This window comes from Pleuronectes platessa, chromosome 9 (genome assembly GCF_947347685.1).
Source record: "Pleuronectes platessa chromosome 9, fPlePla1.1, whole genome shotgun sequence".
Classification (NCBI taxonomy): domain Eukaryota; kingdom Metazoa; phylum Chordata; class Actinopteri; order Pleuronectiformes; family Pleuronectidae; genus Pleuronectes; species Pleuronectes platessa.
This window is the reverse complement of record NC_070634.1, coordinates 14,856,567-14,880,120: the sequence shown is the minus strand read 5'-3', so window position 1 is coordinate 14,880,120 and position 23,554 is coordinate 14,856,567. Positions and strand designations below refer to the sequence as shown.

The following is a 23,554-nucleotide window of genomic DNA, read 5'->3' as shown; positions in this document are numbered from 1 at the left end:
TAGTGTCACCATTTATGTGTGTGTGCATGTGATGTGGATCGGAGTGTCTACATGTCAAGTGTGCTCTGGGTCCAGGGTCACCCCTGTCCCAGCTGTCTTAGGGGGTGCAGGCTTGGCATGCCCCTCCGACTTGCAAATACCCTCTGTGCTCAGCCTAACACAAAAGCCATAGTTTCTTCACAGTGCACATGTGCTACACTTGACAACACACACACTCTGAGGCACCCGGACGGGCACACGACAAACCCCACGCAGGCCAACTGCTCCCTCAATCAAACGCTTCTGCGCACAAGGTTTTAGCTTGGCAGAGGAGACCAGCCTCTTGCAGTTTGCCTGAAATAAGGGATTTAAGAAATATCCGCTCAATGAAAGTTGATCATGCTACTAAAACCATTTAATGTAATAACGTCATTTAATTTGATCCATAGAATGCTTGAATAATAAGTGATTGAGTTTCTTTTTGCGTCTTCCTGTTTGTTTCAGTCTGAAATTGAGATTAATCGAATTGAGACCTTTAACAGACGCGCATGCCATAAAATCACTCTTTCATTAAAAACATTCTTGAGGAGCTGTGATGAGATATGTAGCCACGTATGTAAGAGGAGCAGCTCGGACAGTTGGCTCCGCCGGGCTACGCCAGTTGCAGTCCTGCACATTTACACACAGGCTCACACACTCACAGAAGAAAAGTGGGGGTCAATAGGACCTCTCCTCCCCCTGGGGAACAAGACAAGCCATCTGCCGTTGGCCACAACGCTGGACCAGGCCTCACACACTCTCAAAATCACTCACACACACAGACACACACTTGCACACACGTCAAATTCAGCTCAACTTTCCTCCATACCCTACACCCGGCCCTACCCCCAACCTCTGTATCCATATGCCCCCCCCCCCCCCACCTATCCAACTTTACCACACGCCTTTCTCTCTCCCACTCTCTGCCATGTTTTGCCTCCCGTACACTGCGTTAAACCACAGCGAATATCAGTCATGTGTGTGCTCTCCAGAAGGACCTTGGAAATCTTGACTCCTCTTGGCCACATCAAAGCGAGTAGGGAGTCTGCAGTTTACCACTGTAACTTCTGAAGTTAGGTGGGTTTGATTCAAGGACAGCCTGGGTAAATATATTGTCCGGGGGGTCTCAGTCTCTCTCAGACTGCCTCTCATTCAGCATTTGTAGTTCCACAGTGAAGGTGATGGTCTAGAGGACAAGCTTGGGCTTCGTATTCTTTGCCAGGAGAATGAACTCTTGTGCTTTCAAGCCTCCATCGTCTTAAGTCGAAAGCTTTAAAACTGTTCGGAATCAACACAGTGGAATCAAGAAAACCTAGGACCGGTAAAAGACCGGAAGATGTACTGGGAACTGTGGCTGAGCCAGGTCACAGCCAGTGCTGCGCTACAATGCATGCTGGTCCAAAACAAAGGTGAGCAAGCCTCATGTGTAGATGTTGTGGCACAGATGACGCTATCGATATTATAGAGCTACATATTATGGGATATGAGAAAGATCGTTGTATTTATTTAATTATATATTTCAGTGTGTCTATCACATAGCTTGGAAAATCGCTCTGCTCTTGTGCGTGTGTGGCATGTGCTGGCCACATGGTGCCGAGTAACAATGGAAAAGGTTTAATTTCTGAATGAATTTCTTCCAACTTTGCAAGATTACTGCAGTGGCACACAAATTTTGTTTATCCACATAATGTCAGTGTGTCAGAAGTTTAGATTGAAAATCCTGCATCAATGAATGAAACTTGCTTATTGTGGCCTCATGCTAATTTAGTAGTTAATCAAGGTGTCATTCTGAATTCTCAAATCAAAAACCAGATCTAAGAGTTTTGTTAACTTGTCGAGTTGGGATTGTTCGCTCATTATCTCACCATAAATTGACATTTCACAGCAGCCTTTGTTTGGTTGAGATTAATGCAGTTTTCCTGTTGTCTCTTCTATTACTAGACCTATGACATATTTATATCTATATGGATGCGGGTGGCTGTGGCTCAGGCGGTAGAGCAGGAGTCAGCGGTTTGATCCCTCTCACCCCTATTTCACGTGCTGAAGTGTCTTTGGGCAAGATACTGAACCACACAAAACCCCTGATGGCTGCGCTGGCAGTGTGTGAGTGATGTGTGCTGCCCGCAGATGCACTGTATGAATGAGTGAAAAGCAAAACTGTACTGTTAAGCGCTTTCTGTGTTCATCAAGACGAGTAAAAGCTCTGAAAATGCCCACCATTTACCATATTAGGCTAAATATTTTCCAATATTGAGGAATGCATTACAGCTGTGAATCAAAAAACAGAATGTGTCTACATCTATATTACATACTTGTTTTATTTTTGATGCAATTCAGCATTGCAGGAAAACAGGAAATGTGTGTTGGTTTCTTTGCCACTTTTACCAAAGTCTGACCATGTTGGTAATAATCGTATCTGGTCTGACAGTCCAAAGAAGTGCTGCAGGGGAAAGAAACAGTTATGAGTCTGTGGCAGATGCTTAAAACTGAAATAACCATAATTGTCAATGAATTTTGTTGTCCTTTTCTCTTTAAAATACAATTTTCATCGGATTTTTTTTCCAGTATTTTTCTTTTATATGAACTGTTAAGTTGCATTTTGATAGAAATGGGCCCAGATGTTCAAAACCACACCATTATACACAATAAATGTTGTATAGTAATGTAGTTTATTGCCATATCCATATGATCCAAATCATATTAAAACATCACCCTTTTTTATGGTCATTTAGGAGATTGTATTGCCTCCTTGTTTTTTCAAATATGTTCAAATGGTCAAAATATAAACATTACACAGTAAAATACAACCATACTATAAACAACATTCTCCAAAACAACGGAGTTAAATAAACACCTCTGGCTCAGTCGTAACAAAAAACTGAATACTTTTTAAATGTAGAGTTTGTTGTTTTGGTTTGTATTTATGTTTAAAGTTGCTCTATTTTTAAACAAGGAAGAAAAACAAACAGCTATTGTGTTTTTAAAAGTCACTTCTTCCCCACTCCCCGTCCCTCCATATCCCCACCCTCCTCTCCCACGCGCTCACCAGCTGTCCAGGCATGCAGGAACTTTGGCAGCAGCTGTCGAGTGTTGTACACATTAGCTACGCATGTACGTGTTCGTAATTGTGTGTTTGCGGGGGCGTGTGTTACGCAGCTATGGCGATCCCTGCATCCTGTGTAGCGAGAGAATCTTTCCTATCCCAGTTGCTCCTCCCTCCTGCTCTCTGTATATACTGGCGTCAAACAGCACTCCCACCTCAGATCTTACCTAGCCGGGACGAGACACGGCAGGTTTGTGTAGTCAGTGATAACAGTGTTATGCAGTGAGTGGACTGGTTAAAGTAATGCTTCTGAGGTGCCTGCAGGCAAGCAACAGTTTCGAGGAGGAATGGACAGCTCTGAGCAACCGTCATCGGCATACTGGGTTCAAGCAAGAGACTGGGGCTGGACAGACAGGTAGACAACCTGTAAAATGGACACCTGGGATTAAATCTGTACCATTTGTTTAGAAGGTATCAGACTTGTCACTGGGCCGCCCTGAAACCAGGGGGGGCATGGGATGGAGAGATAGAACAGCAACAGGAGAGTACTCTCTTGACCTGTGTGCACCAGGTTGCTTGTTTACAAGTCTAATAATGTATCTCCTTTCTCTCCGACCCTTTGTCCCCCTCTCCCTCCAGAAGCTCTCCACCGGCCGTTCGGTCTGGACTCTGCGGCCCTGACGGAGGCGGTGCGCTGGAGCTCCAAGGAGAACCTACTGGGAGCGGCCGAGAGCGACCCCAACCTCTTCGTTGCACTTTATGACTTCGTCGCCAGTGGAGACAACACGCTCAGCATAACCAAAGGTAAACGATGACATGGGACAGAATATTTGCATTGACCACAAATCTTTAATTCATCAGCTGCCTCAAAATAAGATTTATCCTGTCGTGTCAGTGTGATGACACAAGACCTGAAAGACCTGTGTTCAAGTCTGCTGATTCCATGCATCATCACTTGAGGTTATTGTCTAGGAATGTGATGTTAATCCAGGGAGAGATCTTTTTCCATATCATCCTTAAGCAACACTGTTGACATATGTAGCAACCGAGCAGAGTGATTCCCTCACCTCAAGCAAAGAGTCATCAGTATTATCCTCAGGGCAAGGCTGATGATTGACAGGTCAGCGACTCCCAGAAACAGTTTTTGTGTTGTGAAGTGTAGTTATGACATTGGAATGTTGTGTGTCACTCGAGCTCACCTCATAGTAACGGTAAATATAACTTTTCATGACAGCAGCAGGCACACGTAAACACAAGCAAACTATATTTTAATTATTTTCCACCACCTGTGAGCCAAGTGTGTTACTATAAACTACAGTTAAAAATAACATCAAAGCTTGTAACAGAAGCTTGCTATCTGACAACCATGCAGACAGCACAACTAAAATGCTTTAATTCTTGAACAATCTCTAAATCATTTCACCATTTTCCTAATCTTTATTCTCCTATCTGTCACAAACGCTCTTTGTTCAAACTTCCTCTCTTAACCAGCAGCAGTTAACCAGTCAACAAGCTTTTCCCCTGAGCTTAAAATATCCTCATGATATGATCCAGAAGCTTCAGGCTTGTGCCCCGAACTGATCTAAAACATTAAACGTGGCAGTGTGTTAATTACCCATCGTTTTAGGGCTTTACAGCCCAGTCACTGCCCGGGATGGAAATGAAGTTTAGACCCTGACTCATGGAGTGAATCTAAGATTCCTCTCCACATGTGCACTCACACAGGCTTCACTCCACTTTTCCTTTCTGTGTCACATGGAAACAACCCCAGCCTCCAGTGCTGCGTTAATATGGAATTTGTTCAACTGTAATAATAACAGGTGGAGGATGTGCACAGCAGAAAGAGGCTGATCACAGAGAAGGATTTAGCCGGCTCTCGTCTAGGGCTGATCACTGTCTCCTCTCCGTGCCAGGCCAAACCTAACTAGGCCAAACCAGGCTAGGCCCGAGCAGAACCCAGCTTCAGGCACACATGGTGTGTGAGAGAGGGAGGCAGTCAGTGTTTCCACTCCTACAAAACCTAGAGACACAGGAGACAGACACAGAGGAGACTGGTGGATTGGTGGGCTGGATGTGGACAACCAGCTCTGTTTAATGTAGCTCTGTGGATTTGCTGGCGTAGCGTCTTTAGCTCTAATAGCTCAACCTGCAGCTTTGGTTAGTGGTCACATGTTGGCTGGCCATGTTCATCTTACAGAGCAGACTGGAGGTCTGTACTTGTTAATGTTAATGTTAACTCTACGGTATTGCACTTATTAGCGTCCGTCTGCTACACTATCTTTGTTGCTACCATTTTTCACAGTTTAGGGCATAAAGCGACTGACTCATGATAGCCTGAGGCCACAATATAGTGAAAAAAGCAGCCCACTTATTCATTTCAACCAGACATCACAGCGTGGGTGCTGACTTAGGGGGGCTCCATTTTCTAAATTGTCGGGTTGCCTGATTAAAGGTTTGAACCAGGCCTCCCGCTGAAACAATGAAGCATCATCTTGCAAGGGGATTACATTTTCATCTGCTTTTTGTGCTTGTTGGTAAGCAGAATAATGCAAAAACTATTGGGTAGATTGCCATGACACTTAGTGGAAGGATGTGGTCAATTTCTTTAACATTGTGATTATAGGCAGTTTTCAACTTCTTCATTGGTTTCTTAAAGAAGACTTCCTGGTTAGGAGATTGATATTTATGAATCTTTGCAATATGGTACAGATTTAAATAAAACTCTAGATCTAGTGTATTTCAATGTTCCTTCATAAGGAGACCTTGCAGAGGTACGCACTCCACTGAGTGCTAGTAATGTTATATGAATAGTTTATTTCTACTGTTTACATCCAGGAATAAAAGGCAGTCTAGAGGATGAGCGGTAGAACTACAGTGATGCCTCCACTGGCAGATGATCAATCCCAGTCCGCCACTGTCAGCCCTCCTTATCCTCTCACACCCTTTTTCCTCCATCTAATCCCCCATCCTACCTGCAGGACTCATCACGCTACCATTCTGTGTTGTTTGTTGTACCAACGGCTCCCTCCCTTCTCCAGTCTCCCAACACATCAGCCTCTCCACTCCCTCATCTCTCGCGCACTGACGTCAGAGACAGATCCGACCAAGTCGTTACATGCCTGGTTTTGCTGAGCCTTCTATGACTGATCTGCAGTTCACCCAACCCTATCATTGTTCCATACTTCTGATGTAGTTTCAACAAGAGGCCCGTTTGTATACGTGGCTCCTCTTAAATCTATCACATTCAGTGAGTGTTAAGGTATTTTGACCAGTGTGGTGACCTCATTAAAAAGTTCCCACGTTGTTATTGAACCTAAAACAAGCAACAGAAGTCCTCTAACCAGAACCTGCTGAATTTTCATTGATTATTCAAATATTTAACTTTTACGAGTATGTTTTTTGGCTTCGCTGTTTATCGAGACACTCAGTAACCATCATGCCCTTTCTGCCACTCCCTCCCCTGTCCAGGTGAGAAGCTGCGCGTGCTCGGCTACAACCAGAATGGCGAGTGGAGCGAAGTGCGCTCAAAGAATGGCCAGGGATGGGTGCCCTCCAACTACATCACACCAGTCAACAGTCTGGAGAAGCACAGCTGGTACCACGGGCCTGTGTCTCGCAGCGCCGCAGAGTACCTGCTCTCATCCCTCATCAACGGGAGCTTTCTGGTCCGGGAAAGCGAGAGCAGCCCCGGGCAGCTGTCCATATCTCTGCGCTATGAAGGGAGAGTCTACCACTACCGCATCAACACCTCCTCCGATGGAAAGGTAAACAGGCACATGAACAATTGGGGCCCACTTAAAATTTGGTGGCTTAAGCTTTGTGTGTGGACTTCACCAGGGTTCACTTTCATGCATGTTCCTCCTCCTCAGGTGTATGTGACATCCGAGAGCCGTTTCGCCACCCTGGCCGAGCTGGTCCACCACCACTCCACTGTAGCCGACGGCCTGGTCACCACATTGCACTACCCAGCACCCAAATGCAACAAGCCCACAGTGTACGGTGTGTCACCCATCCATGACAAGTGGGAAATGGAGCGCACAGACATCACCATGAAGCACAAGCTTGGAGGGGGCCAGTACGGGGAGGTGTACGTGGGAGTGTGGAAGAAGTACAACCTCACGGTGGCTGTCAAGACGCTCAAGGTTGGTCGGTAGATTTCTCTGAAAGCTACTGTAGAAAGATATATTGTCAAATATCCTATCATTACCCTAGGATATTTTCACAGCACTGTTTAGGTTTCAAATGATGGGGCATGGGCATAACAATGGTTTTAGATCACCACCTGCAGGCAGGTTTTGGTATTACATGTCATTATCACTGAAGACACTGTAACATTTTTTCTAACTGTTACAACATGTCTGTAAAAAGCCTCATTCTTTTCTTTGTCTCTCTTTCTGTTTCCAAAATAACAGGAGGACACCATGGAGGTGGAAGAATTTCTAAAAGAGGCAGCAGTCATGAAGGAGGTTAAACACCCAAACCTCGTTCAGCTACTAGGTCAGTATTAATGAAAATATTCTACTGTTAAACCTTTTTTAAATTTCATGTGCCAATATGAAACCTAATTTCTTGACTCCTGAATATACACCATCGCTGGCTTTGACGCACACGTTAACACTTTTTTTGTTGGCATCTGTATTCTTCATAGGTGTGTGTACCCTGGAGCCCCCGTTTTACATCGTAACTGAGTACATGCCACATGGCAACCTACTGGACTACTTGAGAGAGTGTGATAAAGAGGAGGTGAATGCTGTTGTGCTGCTCTACATGGCCACACAGATCTCCTCTGCCATGGAATACCTGGAGAAGAAGAACTTCATACACAGGTAAGGGGATATTTAGAGTACGGCGCTGTGTGTTTGTTCTCACTTCTTGCATTTGTCCACACATGTGAAAAACTGTTTTTTTTCTCTCTCTCTTCCTCGTTTTCCTCCATCTACCTCTCCCCTCGCCTCGCCCCTTAGGGATCTTGCGGCGAGGAACTGCCTGGTCGGTGAGAATCATGTCGTGAAGGTTGCAGACTTCGGCTTAAGCCGGTTGATGACTGGCGACACATACACTGCCCACGCTGGGGCCAAATTCCCCATCAAATGGACTGCACCCGAGAGCCTCGCTTACAACACCTTCTCCATCAAGTCTGACGTCTGGGGTGAGCAGCACATGTGCATGCAGTCAAACTGAGTCTGGATTTGTTTTCTACCCTGTACTTCATTTCCATTGTCCTGATGTTTGATCTTCTGAAACTTTCCTCCTTACAGCATTTGGGGTGCTGCTGTGGGAAATTGCCACATATGGCATGTCTCCATACCCTGGCATCGACCTTTCTCAGGTCTATGACCTCCTGGAGAAAGGATACCGCATGGAGCAGCCTGAGGGATGTCCACCCAAAGTCTATGAACTCATGAGAGCATGTAAGTAGTAGCAGTCTAGCCTTCATTTGATATATTCACCAAGTTCTTACACTGCACTGGGAAGACATGAATAGACTGACAGCAGGCCAACCTGTTTATAGCCATATATACTCTGATTTATTTCACAATATCTCTGGTATGTACAATTGGATTACTTTAAAACCCATTTTAAGTCTCATGTATTTGACAAATACTGCAATTCCTTGTAGTAATGTGCCTTTTGTGTGTCTTTCTACCAGGCTGGCAGTGGAGCCCATTAGACAGACCTTCCTTTGCCGAGATTCACCAAGCCTTTGAAACAATGTTCCATGACTCCAGCATCTCTGAAGGTACAATCAAACGTAGCTTGATCTCAGTTCAAATTAAGTTTAATAGTTGGTTGAAATCTGACTCTCAGAGTGCATTTATTAGGCTGAACATGCTAAATGGATCTTAGTCAGACTACTGCTTTTTCAAACTAGGCATGAAGTAAAGTTATAAGGAGGGTTTCCCTCACAAAGTACGATGAATATTAACACTTTTCATTTTGTTGTATTTGTTCAGCATCTGCACAATAGATAAACTGTGTTGATTGAAGTCAAAGCTGTCTCTGAACCCAGTATTTTCTTCTTTGTGCGTTACAGAGGTGGCGGAGGAGCTCTGTAAGACGGCCTCCTCTGGTCACTGCGGACCACTGCACTCATTCAGTCACGACATGCCCCTGTTACCTTCCAAATCTCGCACACTCCACAAGCACACAGAAAACAAGGAAAACATTGAGGGTGGACTGGATGGGCGCAGCGACCACGGCACACAAAGCCACTCAGGTACAACCAGGCATCCCCGCCTTACTACCCACCAGTCAGATGCAAAACATTATGATTCTGCAGGTATGCAAGAGGACTCCGATCCAGAGGGTCGAATGCAGCGACGCCGCGCCCGACGCCTGAAGAGGAGAGCCGTCATTTTCCTCAACGACTAAGAAACGATTTTTCAAGTAGAGCCTGACAGAGTTCCCACCACTAATCTGATTTCTGATTTGAAGTTCAAGGTTCATCACGTCCTTCATCCATGAAATCTAAGCGCTCATGTTCATGTCGTTCAACACCAACTGAAAGTTTTTTTAATATAAAAGTAACACTCAAATATAACTGAAGACTAAAATATAAAGGTTTAATACAATTTAAAATAATCATTTTTTCCTGTTAAAAGAAAAGAAAGTTGTCCCATCTATGTCAATGTTTCAAAGCACTGAGGTAAAATAACAGAGATAGACACTCTTACTATATATGATATGAATAACATTGCCATTACTGTAATGTAAATCAAATCTAAGGAATTAATCCTTATGTATTAATATTTTCTAACCCTAATATTAAATTATAATTACATTTTCCTTTGTTTGTCTTGTTTTGTTTGAGTTGTTACTAACCTATTTAATTAACGTTGAAAATAAAATGTTCATTAGTGTGTTTGCGGAGGGATCTTGGTGTGTGTATGTTTATGTAAAGAAGACGTTACACTTTGTTTGTGTCTTGTTTGTTGTCATTGTGGCCATTTAGTTTATTTTGTATGTTTTTGTCCAAAAAACACAAGCATTCACGAATAAAAGGAACAGTAACGTTAAAAAAAACAAATCCAGTAAAACTTTACACATTCAGGACCTTTCACAGAGGCATAAAAACATGAGTTGTCACAAAACAGAAATAGAGAAACACTTTCTCCACCAGTGATCCTCAATTATACATGAAAATGAAAGATTAAAACCACAGCCTATATATTATTTTAGATTTTTCATGTATGATCAGGTGGTTGTGGCTCAGGAGGTGGAGCAGGTTGTACACTAACGTCAGGGTTGAGGGTACCAGCTCCGGCTCTACACACGTAGAGGTTTCCATAGTTTGCACCCACTGGTCAGACTAGGACCCTGGACACTTCTGTGTGTGTGTGTGTGTGTGTGTGTGTATTAGAGAGAGTTAAGGTGAATTAGGCCTCTTTGGATAGAGTGCTATAGAAATACTGCCATTACCATTTAACACAATGCGTTCTAAATATTTGATTGTATACACTTTTAATACAAATTTTAAATGCACATGCTACTGATGAAAATGTGTTCTTATTAACACAGTTTTGTTAACTTGCAATTTGAAGTGGCCTTTTTCACTTCACAACATTTGTACAACAAACAAAAAAATCACACCAGTCAACAGTCTTTTTCCATTAACTCCAATTTACTGTCTGTGGTGAAATTGATGCAGCATCCTCTATTTATTTAAAGGCTGTGAAAATCAATTATACTTGCGCAAAGTAGCACAGCAGCTTTCCTCTTATCGGGGATTGGGCAGCTTCTCTTTACCCTTTGTTATCGTCAGGTCCCAGAGGTGTATTTATCATCCCATCTTTTACAAGAGCAACTTGTAAATCGTTGAATTAATGTGATGCACGAGCGTGAGTGGCATGGATTGAAAACTTTCCATTCCCTTTTGCATAAATGTCTTTTTCCTTCCTTATAAGTCCCCCAGGAGGAGAGAACAACTTTTAGAGAGAAAGGGAACATGTATCTGTGATAGAATGTACAGACATGTGGCAATTCAGACCAATATCTGTTTTTAATTGTGTTTTGTACGATAATAGGCAACCTTTGAAAGCTTTGTTTTATTAATCTGCGTCCCTCTTGTCTTCCCAGGCTGGGCTTCATTGCTGGGAGGTGACAGCCGATCCGGTGGCTCCCCAGCTCTGCCCAGAAAACAGCAGCCACGCGACAAGTCTCCCGGCAGCCTTCTAGAGGACACACAGGACATGGGCACATTTACACGAGACCGCAAGACAGGCTTCTTCAGCTCTTTCATCAAAAAGAAATCTTCCTCCTCCTCTTCATCTTCGCCATCCTCCCAGCTCCAACAGAACCTTCCGACGCCGCCCAAGAGGAGCAGTTCTTTCCGGGAAATGGAGACGCAGCCTCACAAGAAATATGAGCCCACTGCTGATTTCTGCGCTCCTCCTCCTCTGCCCCAGTCAGACAGTTTAGGAGGCTTCTCCGCCTCTCCTTCCCACTCCCACGGGGAACCCACCCAGACTCAGTCGCGCTGCTGTGGGGCAGCGTTCGGACAGAAACCCTCTAGCCTTGCGCAGGTGACGAGCGGGAGCAGTTGGAGTGGGTTGGCTGGTTTTTTTACCCCTAGACTCATCAAAAAGACCCTGGGGCTACGGACAGGAAAGACAACCTCTTCAGAGGAGGCGGGGAGTATAGTTGGAGGGCCTAAACCCTTCCCTAGGTCCAATTCTACCTCCTCTATGTCAGCTGGGCTGCCAGACCTGGAGCGCATGGCTCTAACTTTACCCAGGAACCGCAATGCTAAGCCCCCTCTGGAGAGAACTGCCTCCACAACCTCCCAGCCAGAGAACGGGGCTGCACGGCCCTCAGAAACTCTGCTGCGGAGGATGGATGAGGGGACCGCACAAATCAGGGAAAGGCCCAAAGCCAAGCTCCTGCCCCGGGGCACTGCTGTAGGGGTGAGGGCACCAGGAGTAGGGGGGGAGGTTGGGGAATCAGACGGTCTCTCCCGGGTCAGAGAGGGTAGAGAGGAGAGTGGAGGGGGACTGGACAGGCAGCAGAGTTGGTCATCTCCCTCAAAGAGTTCTAGTTCCAGTGCTTCCCCAGTGGCAGCAGGCGCACCGACTCACAACCACAAAGTTCCAGTCCTGATCTCCCCTACGCTGAAGCACAGCCCGGCTGACGTGCACCTGGTCGGTCTCGACTCTCAGGGGAACCGCTTCAAACTGCTGTCTGAGCACCAAGCAGACCGGGACAGGCCGCGACTTGTAAAACCCAAGTGTGCTCCTCCTCCACCTCCCACTCTGCGGAGCCTGCAACACTCCTACAGCGGAGACGGAGAGGAGCAGGTAGGAGGTGCACCCGTGGAAGTGAATGGAGACACGTTAAAGGGTCACAGGTCAGGGCGACCGTCTGTGCCACCGCCACAAGTGCCGCCTGCATCTTCCTCCTCCTTTTCCTCATCATCTCCTGCAACCACCAACACGACTCCAATCAAAATGGCCAACGGAGCCGCCCCCACTGCTTCATCCTCACACACAGCCGCTTCCAAAGTGGCCCTGCGGCGAACCAGGCAGCAGGTGGACAGGGTGCCCCTGGAACGGGCCAGCCGCGAGGCCCTGCTGGTGTGCGCCGAGGGCCTGAGCAGCGCCCTCCACGCCAGCTCCGAAAGCCCCTCCAGCAGCCAGGTGTTGGACGCCGGCCACCAGCTGCTAGACTACTGCTCAGGTTACGTGGACTGCATCCCTCAGATGAGGAACAAATTTGCCTTCCGAGAGGCGGTGGGGAAGCTCGAGCTCAGCCTGCAGGAGCTGAGGGCCTCGTCTTCAGGAGGAGGACTGGGCAGCGTGGGGCCCAACACTGTACTGGACAACCTGCACGGCTGTATTAAAGAGATTAGTGACGTAGTGCAGAGGTAGCCACTGTGACAACACCACCCGTCAACGTCAAACCCCAACTACCCGACAGATCGCATATATATTGCCTTTTTATGTTTCTGGTTCTATCGACAGCTTTTCGAGGGACGAAATGAGATGAATCTCTAAAGTACCTCAGAGAAATCTCTACAAAGTGTAATCTTCAATGTTTACAAACGACAGTTTCATAAAAAAATGCCAGTGTGGACACTAACTTTGCTCTGACCTGTACATATTGAGAAATGTTTATACTGAACTAAATGTGGTTTTACGTCGCACCATGAAATGTTTTGCCGCGGGTCTCCACGCAGCCGCGATAATAACGGCCTCTTTGTTAAATGAATGTCGAGTGTATCAGCTGTGTGTAGCCAGCCCGGAGAGTAGGTGAAAGCTCCCTCTGCTTGTCTCTGTCTGTCACATTTCAGAGCGGGCACGATGGCGGTTGTTTCCGGCCTCAGTGAGAACACTAGACAACTGCTTTTCCCTGAGAAGCTTAAGCAGCATTTCACAAATATGTGAATCATGAGGCTTCTGCACAGTGTCTGGGAAATGTAGTGACCATAAGCCATTTTTAAAGCCATTCGGGGTCTCAATTTGACATTTGTGTTTGTGTGCAGATGTGTTTTTTTTTATTTTATATTTTGGTTTTATTTCAGAGATTGCACCTGACGGTCAGTATTTTTTCAGGAGCTGGACAATTGTGATAAAAGAGGAGAAGATGAATCTCCCCAGAATCGCTTGTTTTAGATATTTGAATAAAGTCTTGTTTTTGAGAATAATCTTTAGAGAACGATCAGGTGTTTAGACGGTGACATTCCTGGAAAGTGAGACCATTGAAAGCTATTGAAGGGATCACTTACAGCATTGTGTTCATTTTACAAGCATCTAGCTACGTAGGCTCAAATAAAAACACTAAGTTTATGGTTTGGTACATTATCAAATCTAACGAGAACAGAAAAGATTTTTATCAATCTATTTTGTTGGTTTTTTTTCCACGAGACTGACACATTAACGAATGAATGTGGGGTGTCCTATCGTATGCACAGCATTTGTCTTCGCTTCAGTGACGTGACCGATGTCCACACGTTAACACAGTGCCACATAAACGGGGGCAGATCCCCTAAAGCATTTCAATATTTTTGGTCCAGTTGTCCTTGAGCACTACATTTCTCTTCATGTATTATGAAGCGTTAAAAGTGTGGAGTGAGGAGAGGAAGAGCACAGGGTAGCACATGAGCAGGTTTAACTGGGACAGTGTTTCTATAAGTGTCCTTCTGCGTATGGACAGTGCTGGATTCCCTGTAGCCTTGTCATGGCCTCAGTGCCTCAAATACTTCAAAGTTATCGACACTACGCAAACTCCGAGACCTGCTCTACACGAGTCACACAGTACTGATCTCTCAACAAACAAACTGCAGTATGTCTTCAGCACATGAACGATTTGTACATTATTTTGGTTTAAAACAGGAAAAGATGATTTTTCGAATGTTATGTATGAACTTGAATTTTAAATTATTTTGTTTTTTTAATTAAAAGCACAGACCTATTTTGAGAAAAGAAAAAAAAGAGTGTAAATATTTGATTTATTTCATATCCAGGAAACGAAATGGTTTATGTGGGGGTCACAGCAAAAAGAGCAATGTTTTTTGACTGTAGAGATGTATGGAAGCCCATCCACCAAGATCTGAATACCTGCTTTATGAATGTATTATTCTTCAGTTCTGAACCCGGCCGAATGTCCATCTGCACAACTCTTTAAACTCTTATGGTGTCATTTCTTTATTTATTATTTTAAACCTTTTATTGGCCTGTATGTCTCATTTTTGGGTGACACTAAATCATTAAAGTCCAAAATCAGCTGCTCTGTTTTTTTGAGCACAAATAAAACTGTGTACAGCACACACACAACTCACATATTTTCTTTCTTTACCTTTTTCTTAGGCTCACATTTTAATTTACACTGGATAAGACACATTGGTTTATCGACACATTGCATCTGAATATTTCAAAAACTAATCTATAAACACTGCAGGTCCATAACGTCTGTTAATGATGCTTTTCCAAGTAAAACTTGTCCTCTTTTTCGTGGTGCATTTCATAACATCATTTCACTTTAGTGTGTGTCTATAAAATGCCTAATTTCTTGCCAAACAGAAAGCTTTGAGAAGTGTAATTAACGTCTACTCACTGTGCATTTCAAACGCCATGGCCATAATTTATTTTCAAGATTCTTGTGCCTTTGTATGAACAAATATGTACAGTTACACTGTCACTGCAAGAAATCAAGAATGGGAATGTGGAAGTCCATCATTAAAACATTCATGTGATGTCTTTTATTTGGCCATGGGATTATGGTTGTCACTACAGGATGTGTTTTTGTCATTCAGAGGTTAAAGATCAGATGCGAACTTGAAACCAAAAGGTGCATTTTCTACTCTTCAGATTTTGTATTTGGACACTTATTCAGTTACAGGTCTTTCAAACTATAACACCTGTTTGGTCGCTTGAGCCTGTTGCTTTATTATCCTCTTAATTTCACAGAAATGCTTTCCTTAACTGCCTTGCACCACTCTGGCCTGTTTGCCTGTTAAGTTTCTACTGGTTTCAGTGCATCTCTGTGAAACACGTTTTCTCAACAAAGCCTCATGAAAAAGTGAAATAAAAAAAATATGTGACCATCTCGACTCAAACACATTTCCAGCCTGGATGTGTTTTATTATTTTAATTTTTTGGGTTGTGTTTTTTTAATAAACATGTAAAGATTCAATCAATGATTACAGTGTCAATAAATTGATTGGGAGCCAATGGATTTCCCCCTCATATCTGTTATCTGAACCGATGCTGTTAAATTTTTGAACTGACTACATTCTCATTATCAGTCTCATGCATTGTCTTTCTTTACGATGCCTGCATTTATCCTGTATATCTGTTGTTTTTTTCTTCTGTCTCCCTCATCTGGTGAGCAGCTCTGGAGAATGTGTGTACACATCATTATACCAAAGGCCACTTCTTCAGTTGTACAAGTGCAATGTAAATCCACACACACATATATACACACACACCATAATGGAATATGTGAATCTAAACAGGGATGAAAAAAATGGCAGAGATGTTAACATTAACTTTTTTATTGTACAAAAGTATATTTTGTGTTTTTTTTAATTTTTATTTAAAGCTCACGTTATATTACTGTGAAGTTCTGCTTATCAGTGTTAAGCCTATTGTAAATAATAAAGATATTGATGAATACTGTTTCGATGTATGTTGTTGAGATGCCTTTTACTGTTTTATTTATTTCAGATGAATATTCAGGATTTTAATTTGTGTTTAGACTGTTGGACATTATCCTCTTTAGCCTCACAATTTGTAGGGTTAGTTATGTGTGAGGAGTCGACACAACGCTTACACGTCTTAATTTAATGAGAGCTGTCTTTGAAATCATACATATGGACAAGTTATCGGAAACAAATATCGTATGAGATGTAATATGTAAGCTGCATGAATCAATGAAAAGCCTAATATTTTTTCTTTGAAAAAAATTGCTCAGAGCTTTAAAAACAAAACAACAAAATTTTTAAATAAAGACCGAAAATGAACTGGGATCCAGCATAGGGAAGGTAGTAGAGGAGAAATGTTGTCTCGAGAGGAGAGGAGAGGTAGAGAAGAGGAGAGGCTGTGTGTGGTTCAGACTCAGAGAATAGGAGTCAGTGTTCCATATGGTCAGAAGGTAACTGGATTGGCCTCTAATGGGATTCATTTAAGCTGCTTTTAAATTAATGGAAAGAGAAGGAGAAAGAAAAACATATGGATTCATTAACATTAAAAAAAATAACTTGATGATTTTGAGATGATTTTGAGAAAAATAAACAAAAAATTATAAAATAAGTAAGAATTCAATTCAAGATCGGTCAATGTGAACGCGTTCTAGGGGTCTCGAGAGGCACCGTTGAGCCATTTTGCCACGCCCCTTAAGAATTCCTCCCGAATACGTACATTTTCCCCACTTTCTAATTTCCTGCAAATTTTGGTAAGAATTCGAGCATGTTAGAGCCCTCACAAAGCCAATTCATTTGCCTGAAAAATAATAATAATAATCCTTACAATTTCAATAGGGCCTCACTGTCTGTCAGTGCTCGGGCCCTAATTAATGGAATCATCAAATACATTTTTCTACATTCAACTAATTCATACAAAAAAAATCTACTTCTTGAGGTGTTTTAAAGCGACATAGTGATAGCAGTCTTGAGGGATTTTAACATTTTTATGCAAACCCTCAACTTACAATATGTTTGAAAATACATGCCACTTCATAATGGAAGGGGTTGTTGACTGTAGCTCTTACATGTTGGTAAATTTAAGTAGTACATTTTCACAAGTACTCTACTTATATATATGTGAAGTACTTTTTCATGAATATTTAAATGTAATGCTATTAAATATTACATTGAGAGCGACTATTGTACTCTTTCTTTTGCAGCTTTGGTCTCTGCAAAAGAAAGAAATACATGCAAACATTGGTAATAGAGCAGGAGGAGTTCTCATAGATTACATGACCCCGGTGTAAATAATACATTTATTTTTGAAGCACTTATATAAAACAAGATGACAAGTGCTTCACAAAATCCATGGCAAAAAAATGATTGAACTAGTATAAAAAAGTATTCATTTCTGTTCCATTTTAAGGCGCCATGTGATAACATTATAAGTAAAAGACCTTAAAATATATAGAGAAACAGTTCTCATGAGGTATATGAACTATAAACTTCACATCCTGACAAGCTACAACATAAAAGTAAAGCCTGTTTATGCTTCAATGAAGAGGATTGCTTTGTATCATAGTATAAGACTGGGGAGTATTTTTTATTTTACTACATTATTATTCCAGTGGAACTCTGAAAGCAGGGGATTTCCCCTCGTGTTGAACTGAGGTAATGATGTTTAACTGAAGGAAACACTGATGATAGTCTGTTCCACTCAGAGTCCTCTTCATCACCAGCACCATCCTCTCCCTCGGCAGCTTCGCGGCCGTGACGCCGGCCCACTGACAGCATATCCGACTCCTCCCCGGCCGTAGCCTGTTGTAAAGATGGCGTCCATCATGGAGGGGCCGCTAAGCAAGTGGACTAACGTCATGAAAGGCTGGCAGTACCGCTGGTTCGTGCTGGACTACAACGCCGGTTTGCTGTCCTACTACACGGTACGTCGCTCCCCGGGGTTCGTGCCCGCCGGAGAGGTCCGCTCCCCGGGCTGCAGGCGGTTAAACGTGCCGCTGCCCGTCGGGAGCGGGGCCTTGTGTTTGTCAGGAGTCTCAGCTGGCTCACAGAGGAGGGTCTCCCATCTGACAGACCCCACGTTCGACCAATAGCGTCGCTCCCCTCGCAACAAACTGCCAATCAACGCTCGCCGTCTTCGCCCTACTTCCGCGTGATGAAGCTAGCACCGCGAAGCTAAAAGCAGAGATGAGCTAACGCGTTCAAACGTCGCTGTGAATGTTTCTCCGCGTTAAGGTGAAACGAGTTGTGATTCTTAATGTCGGCGAGGCCACTCTCTTCCCCGGCAAGGTGGTGACAAGCGGACAATAGCTGCACTGTTAGCCGAGGAGCTAACGACACACCGAAGGAGGAAGCCTGTGTTAGCTTGGTGTTTGGCTCACTGCGGACAACAAGCTGTCACTGACACCAGAAGTAAACAAAGAAGCTGATTTACTGATCGTTAGTTTACACGTGATGTGATCAGGAGTTTCTCAGTGACTCCATTGTCTCAAACTGTCAACAGCTACTCCAGATAGAAGCCTGAGCCCTGACTGAAGTATCACCCGGTCTGAATGTCAGATGAGAGGATAACTGTGGCTCAACACTCACAGGGATGTGTCGATTATCAAGTTGAAGCAGAATCTATCAACAGTTCGATACAGACTCAGATTTAGAGCTGAAACTACAAGTTGTTAAAAGTATTGACAGAAAATGACCAACTATATTTTGTAGCTGAGCAAATGCTGGAGTCATTGTCTGTTTTCAGCTTCTCTGTTGAAGACTTTATATTGAAAACATGTTGTTAATATACAGTTAAATTGGCCAAAGGTTTGCTGAGTAACTTGAGTAAAGGGTCTCTACACTTTATTCAAGAATGTTTCCCAGAAAATAATATTTCATTCTATAGAGAAATGTGTATGTTATGTATATATTATAATGTACATATGTTTAAAAATGTTTAAAAAGTGAATATCCCCAACATGGGATAAATACCTTATCTTATCTTATCTTATTTTAAGAGAGTTAGTTATAATTAAAGATAACATACCTGATAGGGGCGAGTTTGAGATTTAAATAAAGAAAATCAGAGGTCATATTCCGTTTTTGGATATTGTGAATGTAAACACTAACAATCTTCTTCCATAACAATTTATTTTACAATTATATTTTTTTAAACTCCTACATTCAAATACAAGCACAAGTCAAGAGGGACGAGTATTCTGTCTTAACTTTTATATGTTCCAACTATAAGTGGGAGACCTTAAAGAATATAGTTGGATCGATTGGAGACTATATGTACAGTGGATATTTTGCAGTGAGCCTTGTACATAATATGGAGCTGGTCTTAGCGGCAGCAGCTTCTTCCCACAGATGTGCTCAGTGTCTTTGTGACACATTTCTAATGCAGACATGTTGACTTGTCACAGTAGAAAAAGGACGATGGCTCTGTTTCTTTCTAGTCCCCTGCTGAGGCAGTTTAAGGGACGGTGAGACACAACACCAGCACTTTCAGACTGAAGCCACTCAATGGAAACTACTGTGCTATTTTTTTATGTCAAAACATCTACAGCCAAAAATGCCTGTTAAAATAATTTCCTGTTTGCACCATCCAGTATAAGTTAATAATGTGTACTGATCATTAATCCCTTATCTGTTCTGTTGTGTGTTTACAGTCAAAGGACAAAATGATGCGAGGATCCAGAAGAGGCTGTGTGCGACTCAGGGTAAGTTTCTCAGGCTCAAGGCCGCCCTGACCCTTGACTTTGATTCATGAGACGAATACTCTGCATGCTGGGCTTTGTTGCTTTTTCCGCTTTGCTAGATATTTAGAAGAGCTCCCATGTTTTAGACTAGCGTAGTCCTGCATGTGGTTTCAACACCCCCCATGTTTGACCTTCTGTCAAGATTGGCTCTCTCAATGAAACCCCTATGAACTAAAAACACTGTGGTGCAACCTCCAGTATATTTGCTGGAAGACATAAACTTTGCACCTGTCTTATTTGAAAAGTTAAACAGTTTCCTGCAGCTCCTTTGCTTCACTGGTTTAGGATTACCAGTGCAGTTGTCTTTGCAATATGTTTTCAGTACTGAGTAATATCCACTAGGTGGCAGCACTCGTCCTACAAGTCAGATCAGATTGCTAATGCGTGTTCGTTTTTCATCAACCGCTCCCACATTATTACTGAAAGAAGAAGCTTTGATTACTCAAAAACGTAGTGTGTTGTTTTTGTCCATAGAAGATTCACCACAGGGCTGGATCTAAAGTGTAGGAGCAGTGGAAGACACGTGTGGCTTGACCTCTTTTCTTACACAATCCCACAAATAGCTCTAATTGAAACAGCAAGGCCAACTCCTGTGTTTGTGCTGTACACTAAAGATACTTGGGTTTGAATTTAAAAATGAATATGAGACAAAGGTTTAGAGTTTTAGTTGGGTATAGAAAGTGCAATGTCTCTGACGCATCTGGGTGTACACACCAGGAAATCAAAGCTGAAATTCTAAACTCCTCTCTTCTGTTGTTATCAATTGTTAGTAGACTGTAACACAGTCAGGATGTCATTACTCTTTCCTTATTGAGGCAGTTGTGAGGTGAGTTAAGCCCTTTTCAGACATGACCTGCGGGTAAAGTCCAGAGAATTGGGTACGGAGTTTACCAAGAGTTTGCCTCTAACACATGCACAACACAGAGGTTCCCAACAGCAGCAAATCCTCTGCATTATTCAGGCGAGAGGTGGAGCAGCCGGGTGCAGCAGACAGAGGTAGGAAGTGATCTATTAACTCCACTGCGTAGATCACGTAATTTGCTCGACAACACACAGGCGTCGGCTCTTATCACCACAACCTCTGTAGACACCTTCGTCGGTGTCCTCTACGTATATGACACAGAGATATTTGTTTTCCTTTTGTTTCTCAAGATAAATTACGGAGTAGCTGGGGAGTTCAGCGCACGTCTGAGGGCAGCTTCAGTGTGTTCTTCCTTCTGCGTTGAACACTGTGGAGCCTCTCTTGTTCCTCTCTACTCTTTCAGCCTGTAGATGTCACTCAGCAGTGAATGTCATTTAACATTCAAGTGGAAGGGAAAAGGGTCGTAGACAATTTGACTCAACTGTAGTTTCCTGTTAAGAGTGTATTTGTACACCATATAATCTTTTTTTAAATGTGGGTGGTTTTTTGACATCATTGAGGTGAGTGCCTCTATTCAAGATCCTTCAATGGCCAAAATTAGACAGGGTACATGCATGATGTGTTAAACCATGAAAGAGTCTTAACACAACCACCCTCTTCCTGTTTACATGCATGGGACAAGAGTTTCTCATGAGTTTTAACAGAAGCAGAGGTGAAAGCCACATTTTCGACCACCAAACCTGTTTCAGGCCAAAATGCATTGTTGTTCTCCACTTGTTCTGACTGCAGAGAGGAAGTAGCTACTGAAACTACCTGAATAGAGGATCCAGCGTAAACAGTCAGAGGTCAGATGTTTCAGTAAGGGATGGATTATTGTGATACATAAGACTGCATTCCAGTAAAGTGATGAGATGCATCATGGAAAATTAAGAATAATAAATTGTTAAACTTACAAAAACCTTTTGCCAATTTAAAGGGTTGTCATTATCATGGTCTTTTTTTCGAGAAGAGACTTTTACTAAACCCTGATACATGTGTCAAATGTCGTGCCAAACACTGATTGTCAGTTTCAGTTTCCAAAAGAGTAGTTTCCCCACAGGCTCTCTGGCCCTGCTTATAACCAGGCATGCTTGGTCTTGTTAGAAATAACAGTGAAGCCATAACCTCTAATGTAATGTCATGCTGTTTGTCCTTGGATTCATTACCAAGTGCCACAAGGTAACTGAGGTTTTTCACTGAGTCAAATGATTTAACTCATGTCCCTTCTCAAATGTCTAAGCTCTGTCATCAATCATTACATGACAATAGTTTTTTGTTGACCGTCTGTCAGGAAATTATGACCTTTCATGAAATTTATGAGGCCATGCTTTGTAGTCAGTGAAAATAAACATCTTTGAGGTCCTTTTAGGCACAGTACGGAAAACAGTTAGTCGTATTAGTAGTATAAACACTGAATGGCATCAAGATGGCACGGTTTTCCATCAGAACAAAATATATTTTTCATAAAAATACACTGTACCTGCAGTGCCATATACTCTCCATATACCTTGTTGAAGCAGCATTAAAAAAGTTAAACCTTCTCCTTTTTTCTTGGGTGCCTCTAGTAGCCTGTGTCAAAGAATTCTGAATATATTTTAGGGAAAAAATCCAAGTACATGAGGTTGGTTCTCGCTCCTGAGTGCCTTGTCTCAGTGCCTCTCTTACCTGGCAAACAATTGTGTCACACCAGCTAACATTAGCTTAGAAATGGAATCCAGTAAATTGAACCCGACCCATTTATTTGCCTTTAACAATTCTTTATGAGGTTAGTGTTTTGGGTCTCATCTCACACATTAATTATAATTTGGTTACTCATTAATTTTCCCTCTCTTAACTTTAAACTAGCTTGTCTCTAATAGAATGGGCTCTCTTGTAAGATAAGTTATAACACAGTAGTTCATTTCTGAGGTTATGATGTGTTATTAATTAGTTGAGCCTCTTCACCAACACATCACAAGATACCAACATCAGAGCTCTTTTTGGCTTGAGGTAACTGTCTATTCTTGTGGACTTTCTTTAGAACAGCAGAGACCACATCCAGCTTGTTATGATCGTGTCAGAAATCTATTCTCCAAACCAATAAGATGTAATAACATCTTTATATAATTTATAATTTGTATAATTATTCATTGGTTTGTTTTTATAAGGAAGCTCTTGAGTCACACACCCTGTTTCTGTTGCTAGGAGCTAATGCCCTAGCTAGCCAGCAGGCCATGGATGCAGTTGGCTGCTCGCTGCCTGTCCCCTGTGTCTGTTCCTCTCCACCCTGCCCTGCCTTTCTCCTCCTTCGCTCTCCCATATCCAACCTCCACCTCCCGTCCCTTCTCTGCCATACTCCACAAGGTTCACGTGCGTGTGCTGTGTGTGTGAAAGGAAACAGTGGTAGTGAGAAAGAGGTGAGGCAAAAAGAGATGGAGCTTTTAAAGGAGAGAGTGCGGTGCTGAGATGCATCAAGGGTATTTCACAAACAAAATCCGATCAAGGGGGCTGCAGGAACATATGAAAGGTATGAGGAAAGAAATTGAATGTAGAGAATGACGTGTCCCACTGTCTCTGTCTCTCTCTCTCCCTCCCTCTCTCTCCCTATTTGCCCAGGGAGCTGTGATCGGCATCGATGACGAGGACGACAGCACATTCACCATCACTGTGGACCAGAAGACTTTCCATTTCCAAGGTGAGCTATCCCGCTTTAAATTTTCTCTTCTCTTTTTTGCCTC

General features: G+C 43.0%; 2 protein-coding genes across 7 annotated transcripts in view; both read left to right on the top strand.

The window, feature by feature from the left end:
* The first annotated feature begins 3,267 nt into the window (after positions 1 to 3,267).
* On the top strand, positions 3,268 to 16,173 carry abl2 (c-abl oncogene 2, non-receptor tyrosine kinase). 2 transcript variants are annotated; one of them, XM_053431147.1, is made up of 11 exons: positions 3,268 to 3,476; positions 3,704 to 3,865; positions 6,530 to 6,825; positions 6,931 to 7,203; positions 7,474 to 7,558; positions 7,710 to 7,887; positions 8,026 to 8,210; positions 8,320 to 8,472; positions 8,712 to 8,801; positions 9,096 to 9,278; positions 11,138 to 16,173. In XM_053431147.1, exons 1-11 carry the CDS (start codon positions 3,365 to 3,367, stop codon positions 12,922 to 12,924), a joined length of 3,504 nt encoding a protein of 1,167 aa, XP_053287122.1. In that variant the 5' UTR covers positions 3,268 to 3,364; the 3' UTR covers positions 12,925 to 16,173. The 2 variants fall into 2 exon arrangements, with proteins under 2 accessions (XP_053287122.1, XP_053287121.1); XM_053431146.1 differs by having other exon boundaries at positions 3,701 to 3,865.
* Positions 16,174 to 17,980: 1,807 nt separating this feature from the next.
* Positions 17,981 to 23,554, top strand: part of osbpl9 (oxysterol binding protein-like 9) — a 33,978-nt gene continuing 28,404 nt past the window's right edge. For all 5 annotated transcript variants that reach the window (XM_053431141.1, XM_053431139.1, XM_053431140.1 and 2 more), the window contains exons 1-3: positions 17,981 to 18,118; positions 19,847 to 19,897; positions 23,433 to 23,511. In XM_053431141.1, the coding sequence (XP_053287116.1) occupies positions 18,008 to 18,118; positions 19,847 to 19,897; positions 23,433 to 23,511 (241 nt within the window). In that variant the 5' untranslated portion in view covers positions 17,981 to 18,007. The remainder of the gene's footprint in view (positions 18,119 to 19,846; positions 19,898 to 23,432; positions 23,512 to 23,554) is intronic.

What these genes read in the sequence shown, in the direction of transcription:
- abl2 (XM_053431146.1), top strand. Translation starts at nt 3,365, where the DNA reads ATGCTTCTGAGGTGCCTGCAGGCAAGCAACAGTTTCGAGGAGGAATGG. An exon ending in GACTGGGGCTGGACAGACAG is followed by an intron (nt 3,477 to 3,700) that starts GTAGACAACCTG and finishes CTCTCCCTCCAG; the next exon opens with AAGCTCTCCACCGGCCGTTC. An exon ending in CATCAAGTCTGACGTCTGGG is followed by an intron (nt 8,211 to 8,319) that starts GTGAGCAGCACA and finishes TCCTCCTTACAG; the next exon opens with CATTTGGGGTGCTGCTGTGG.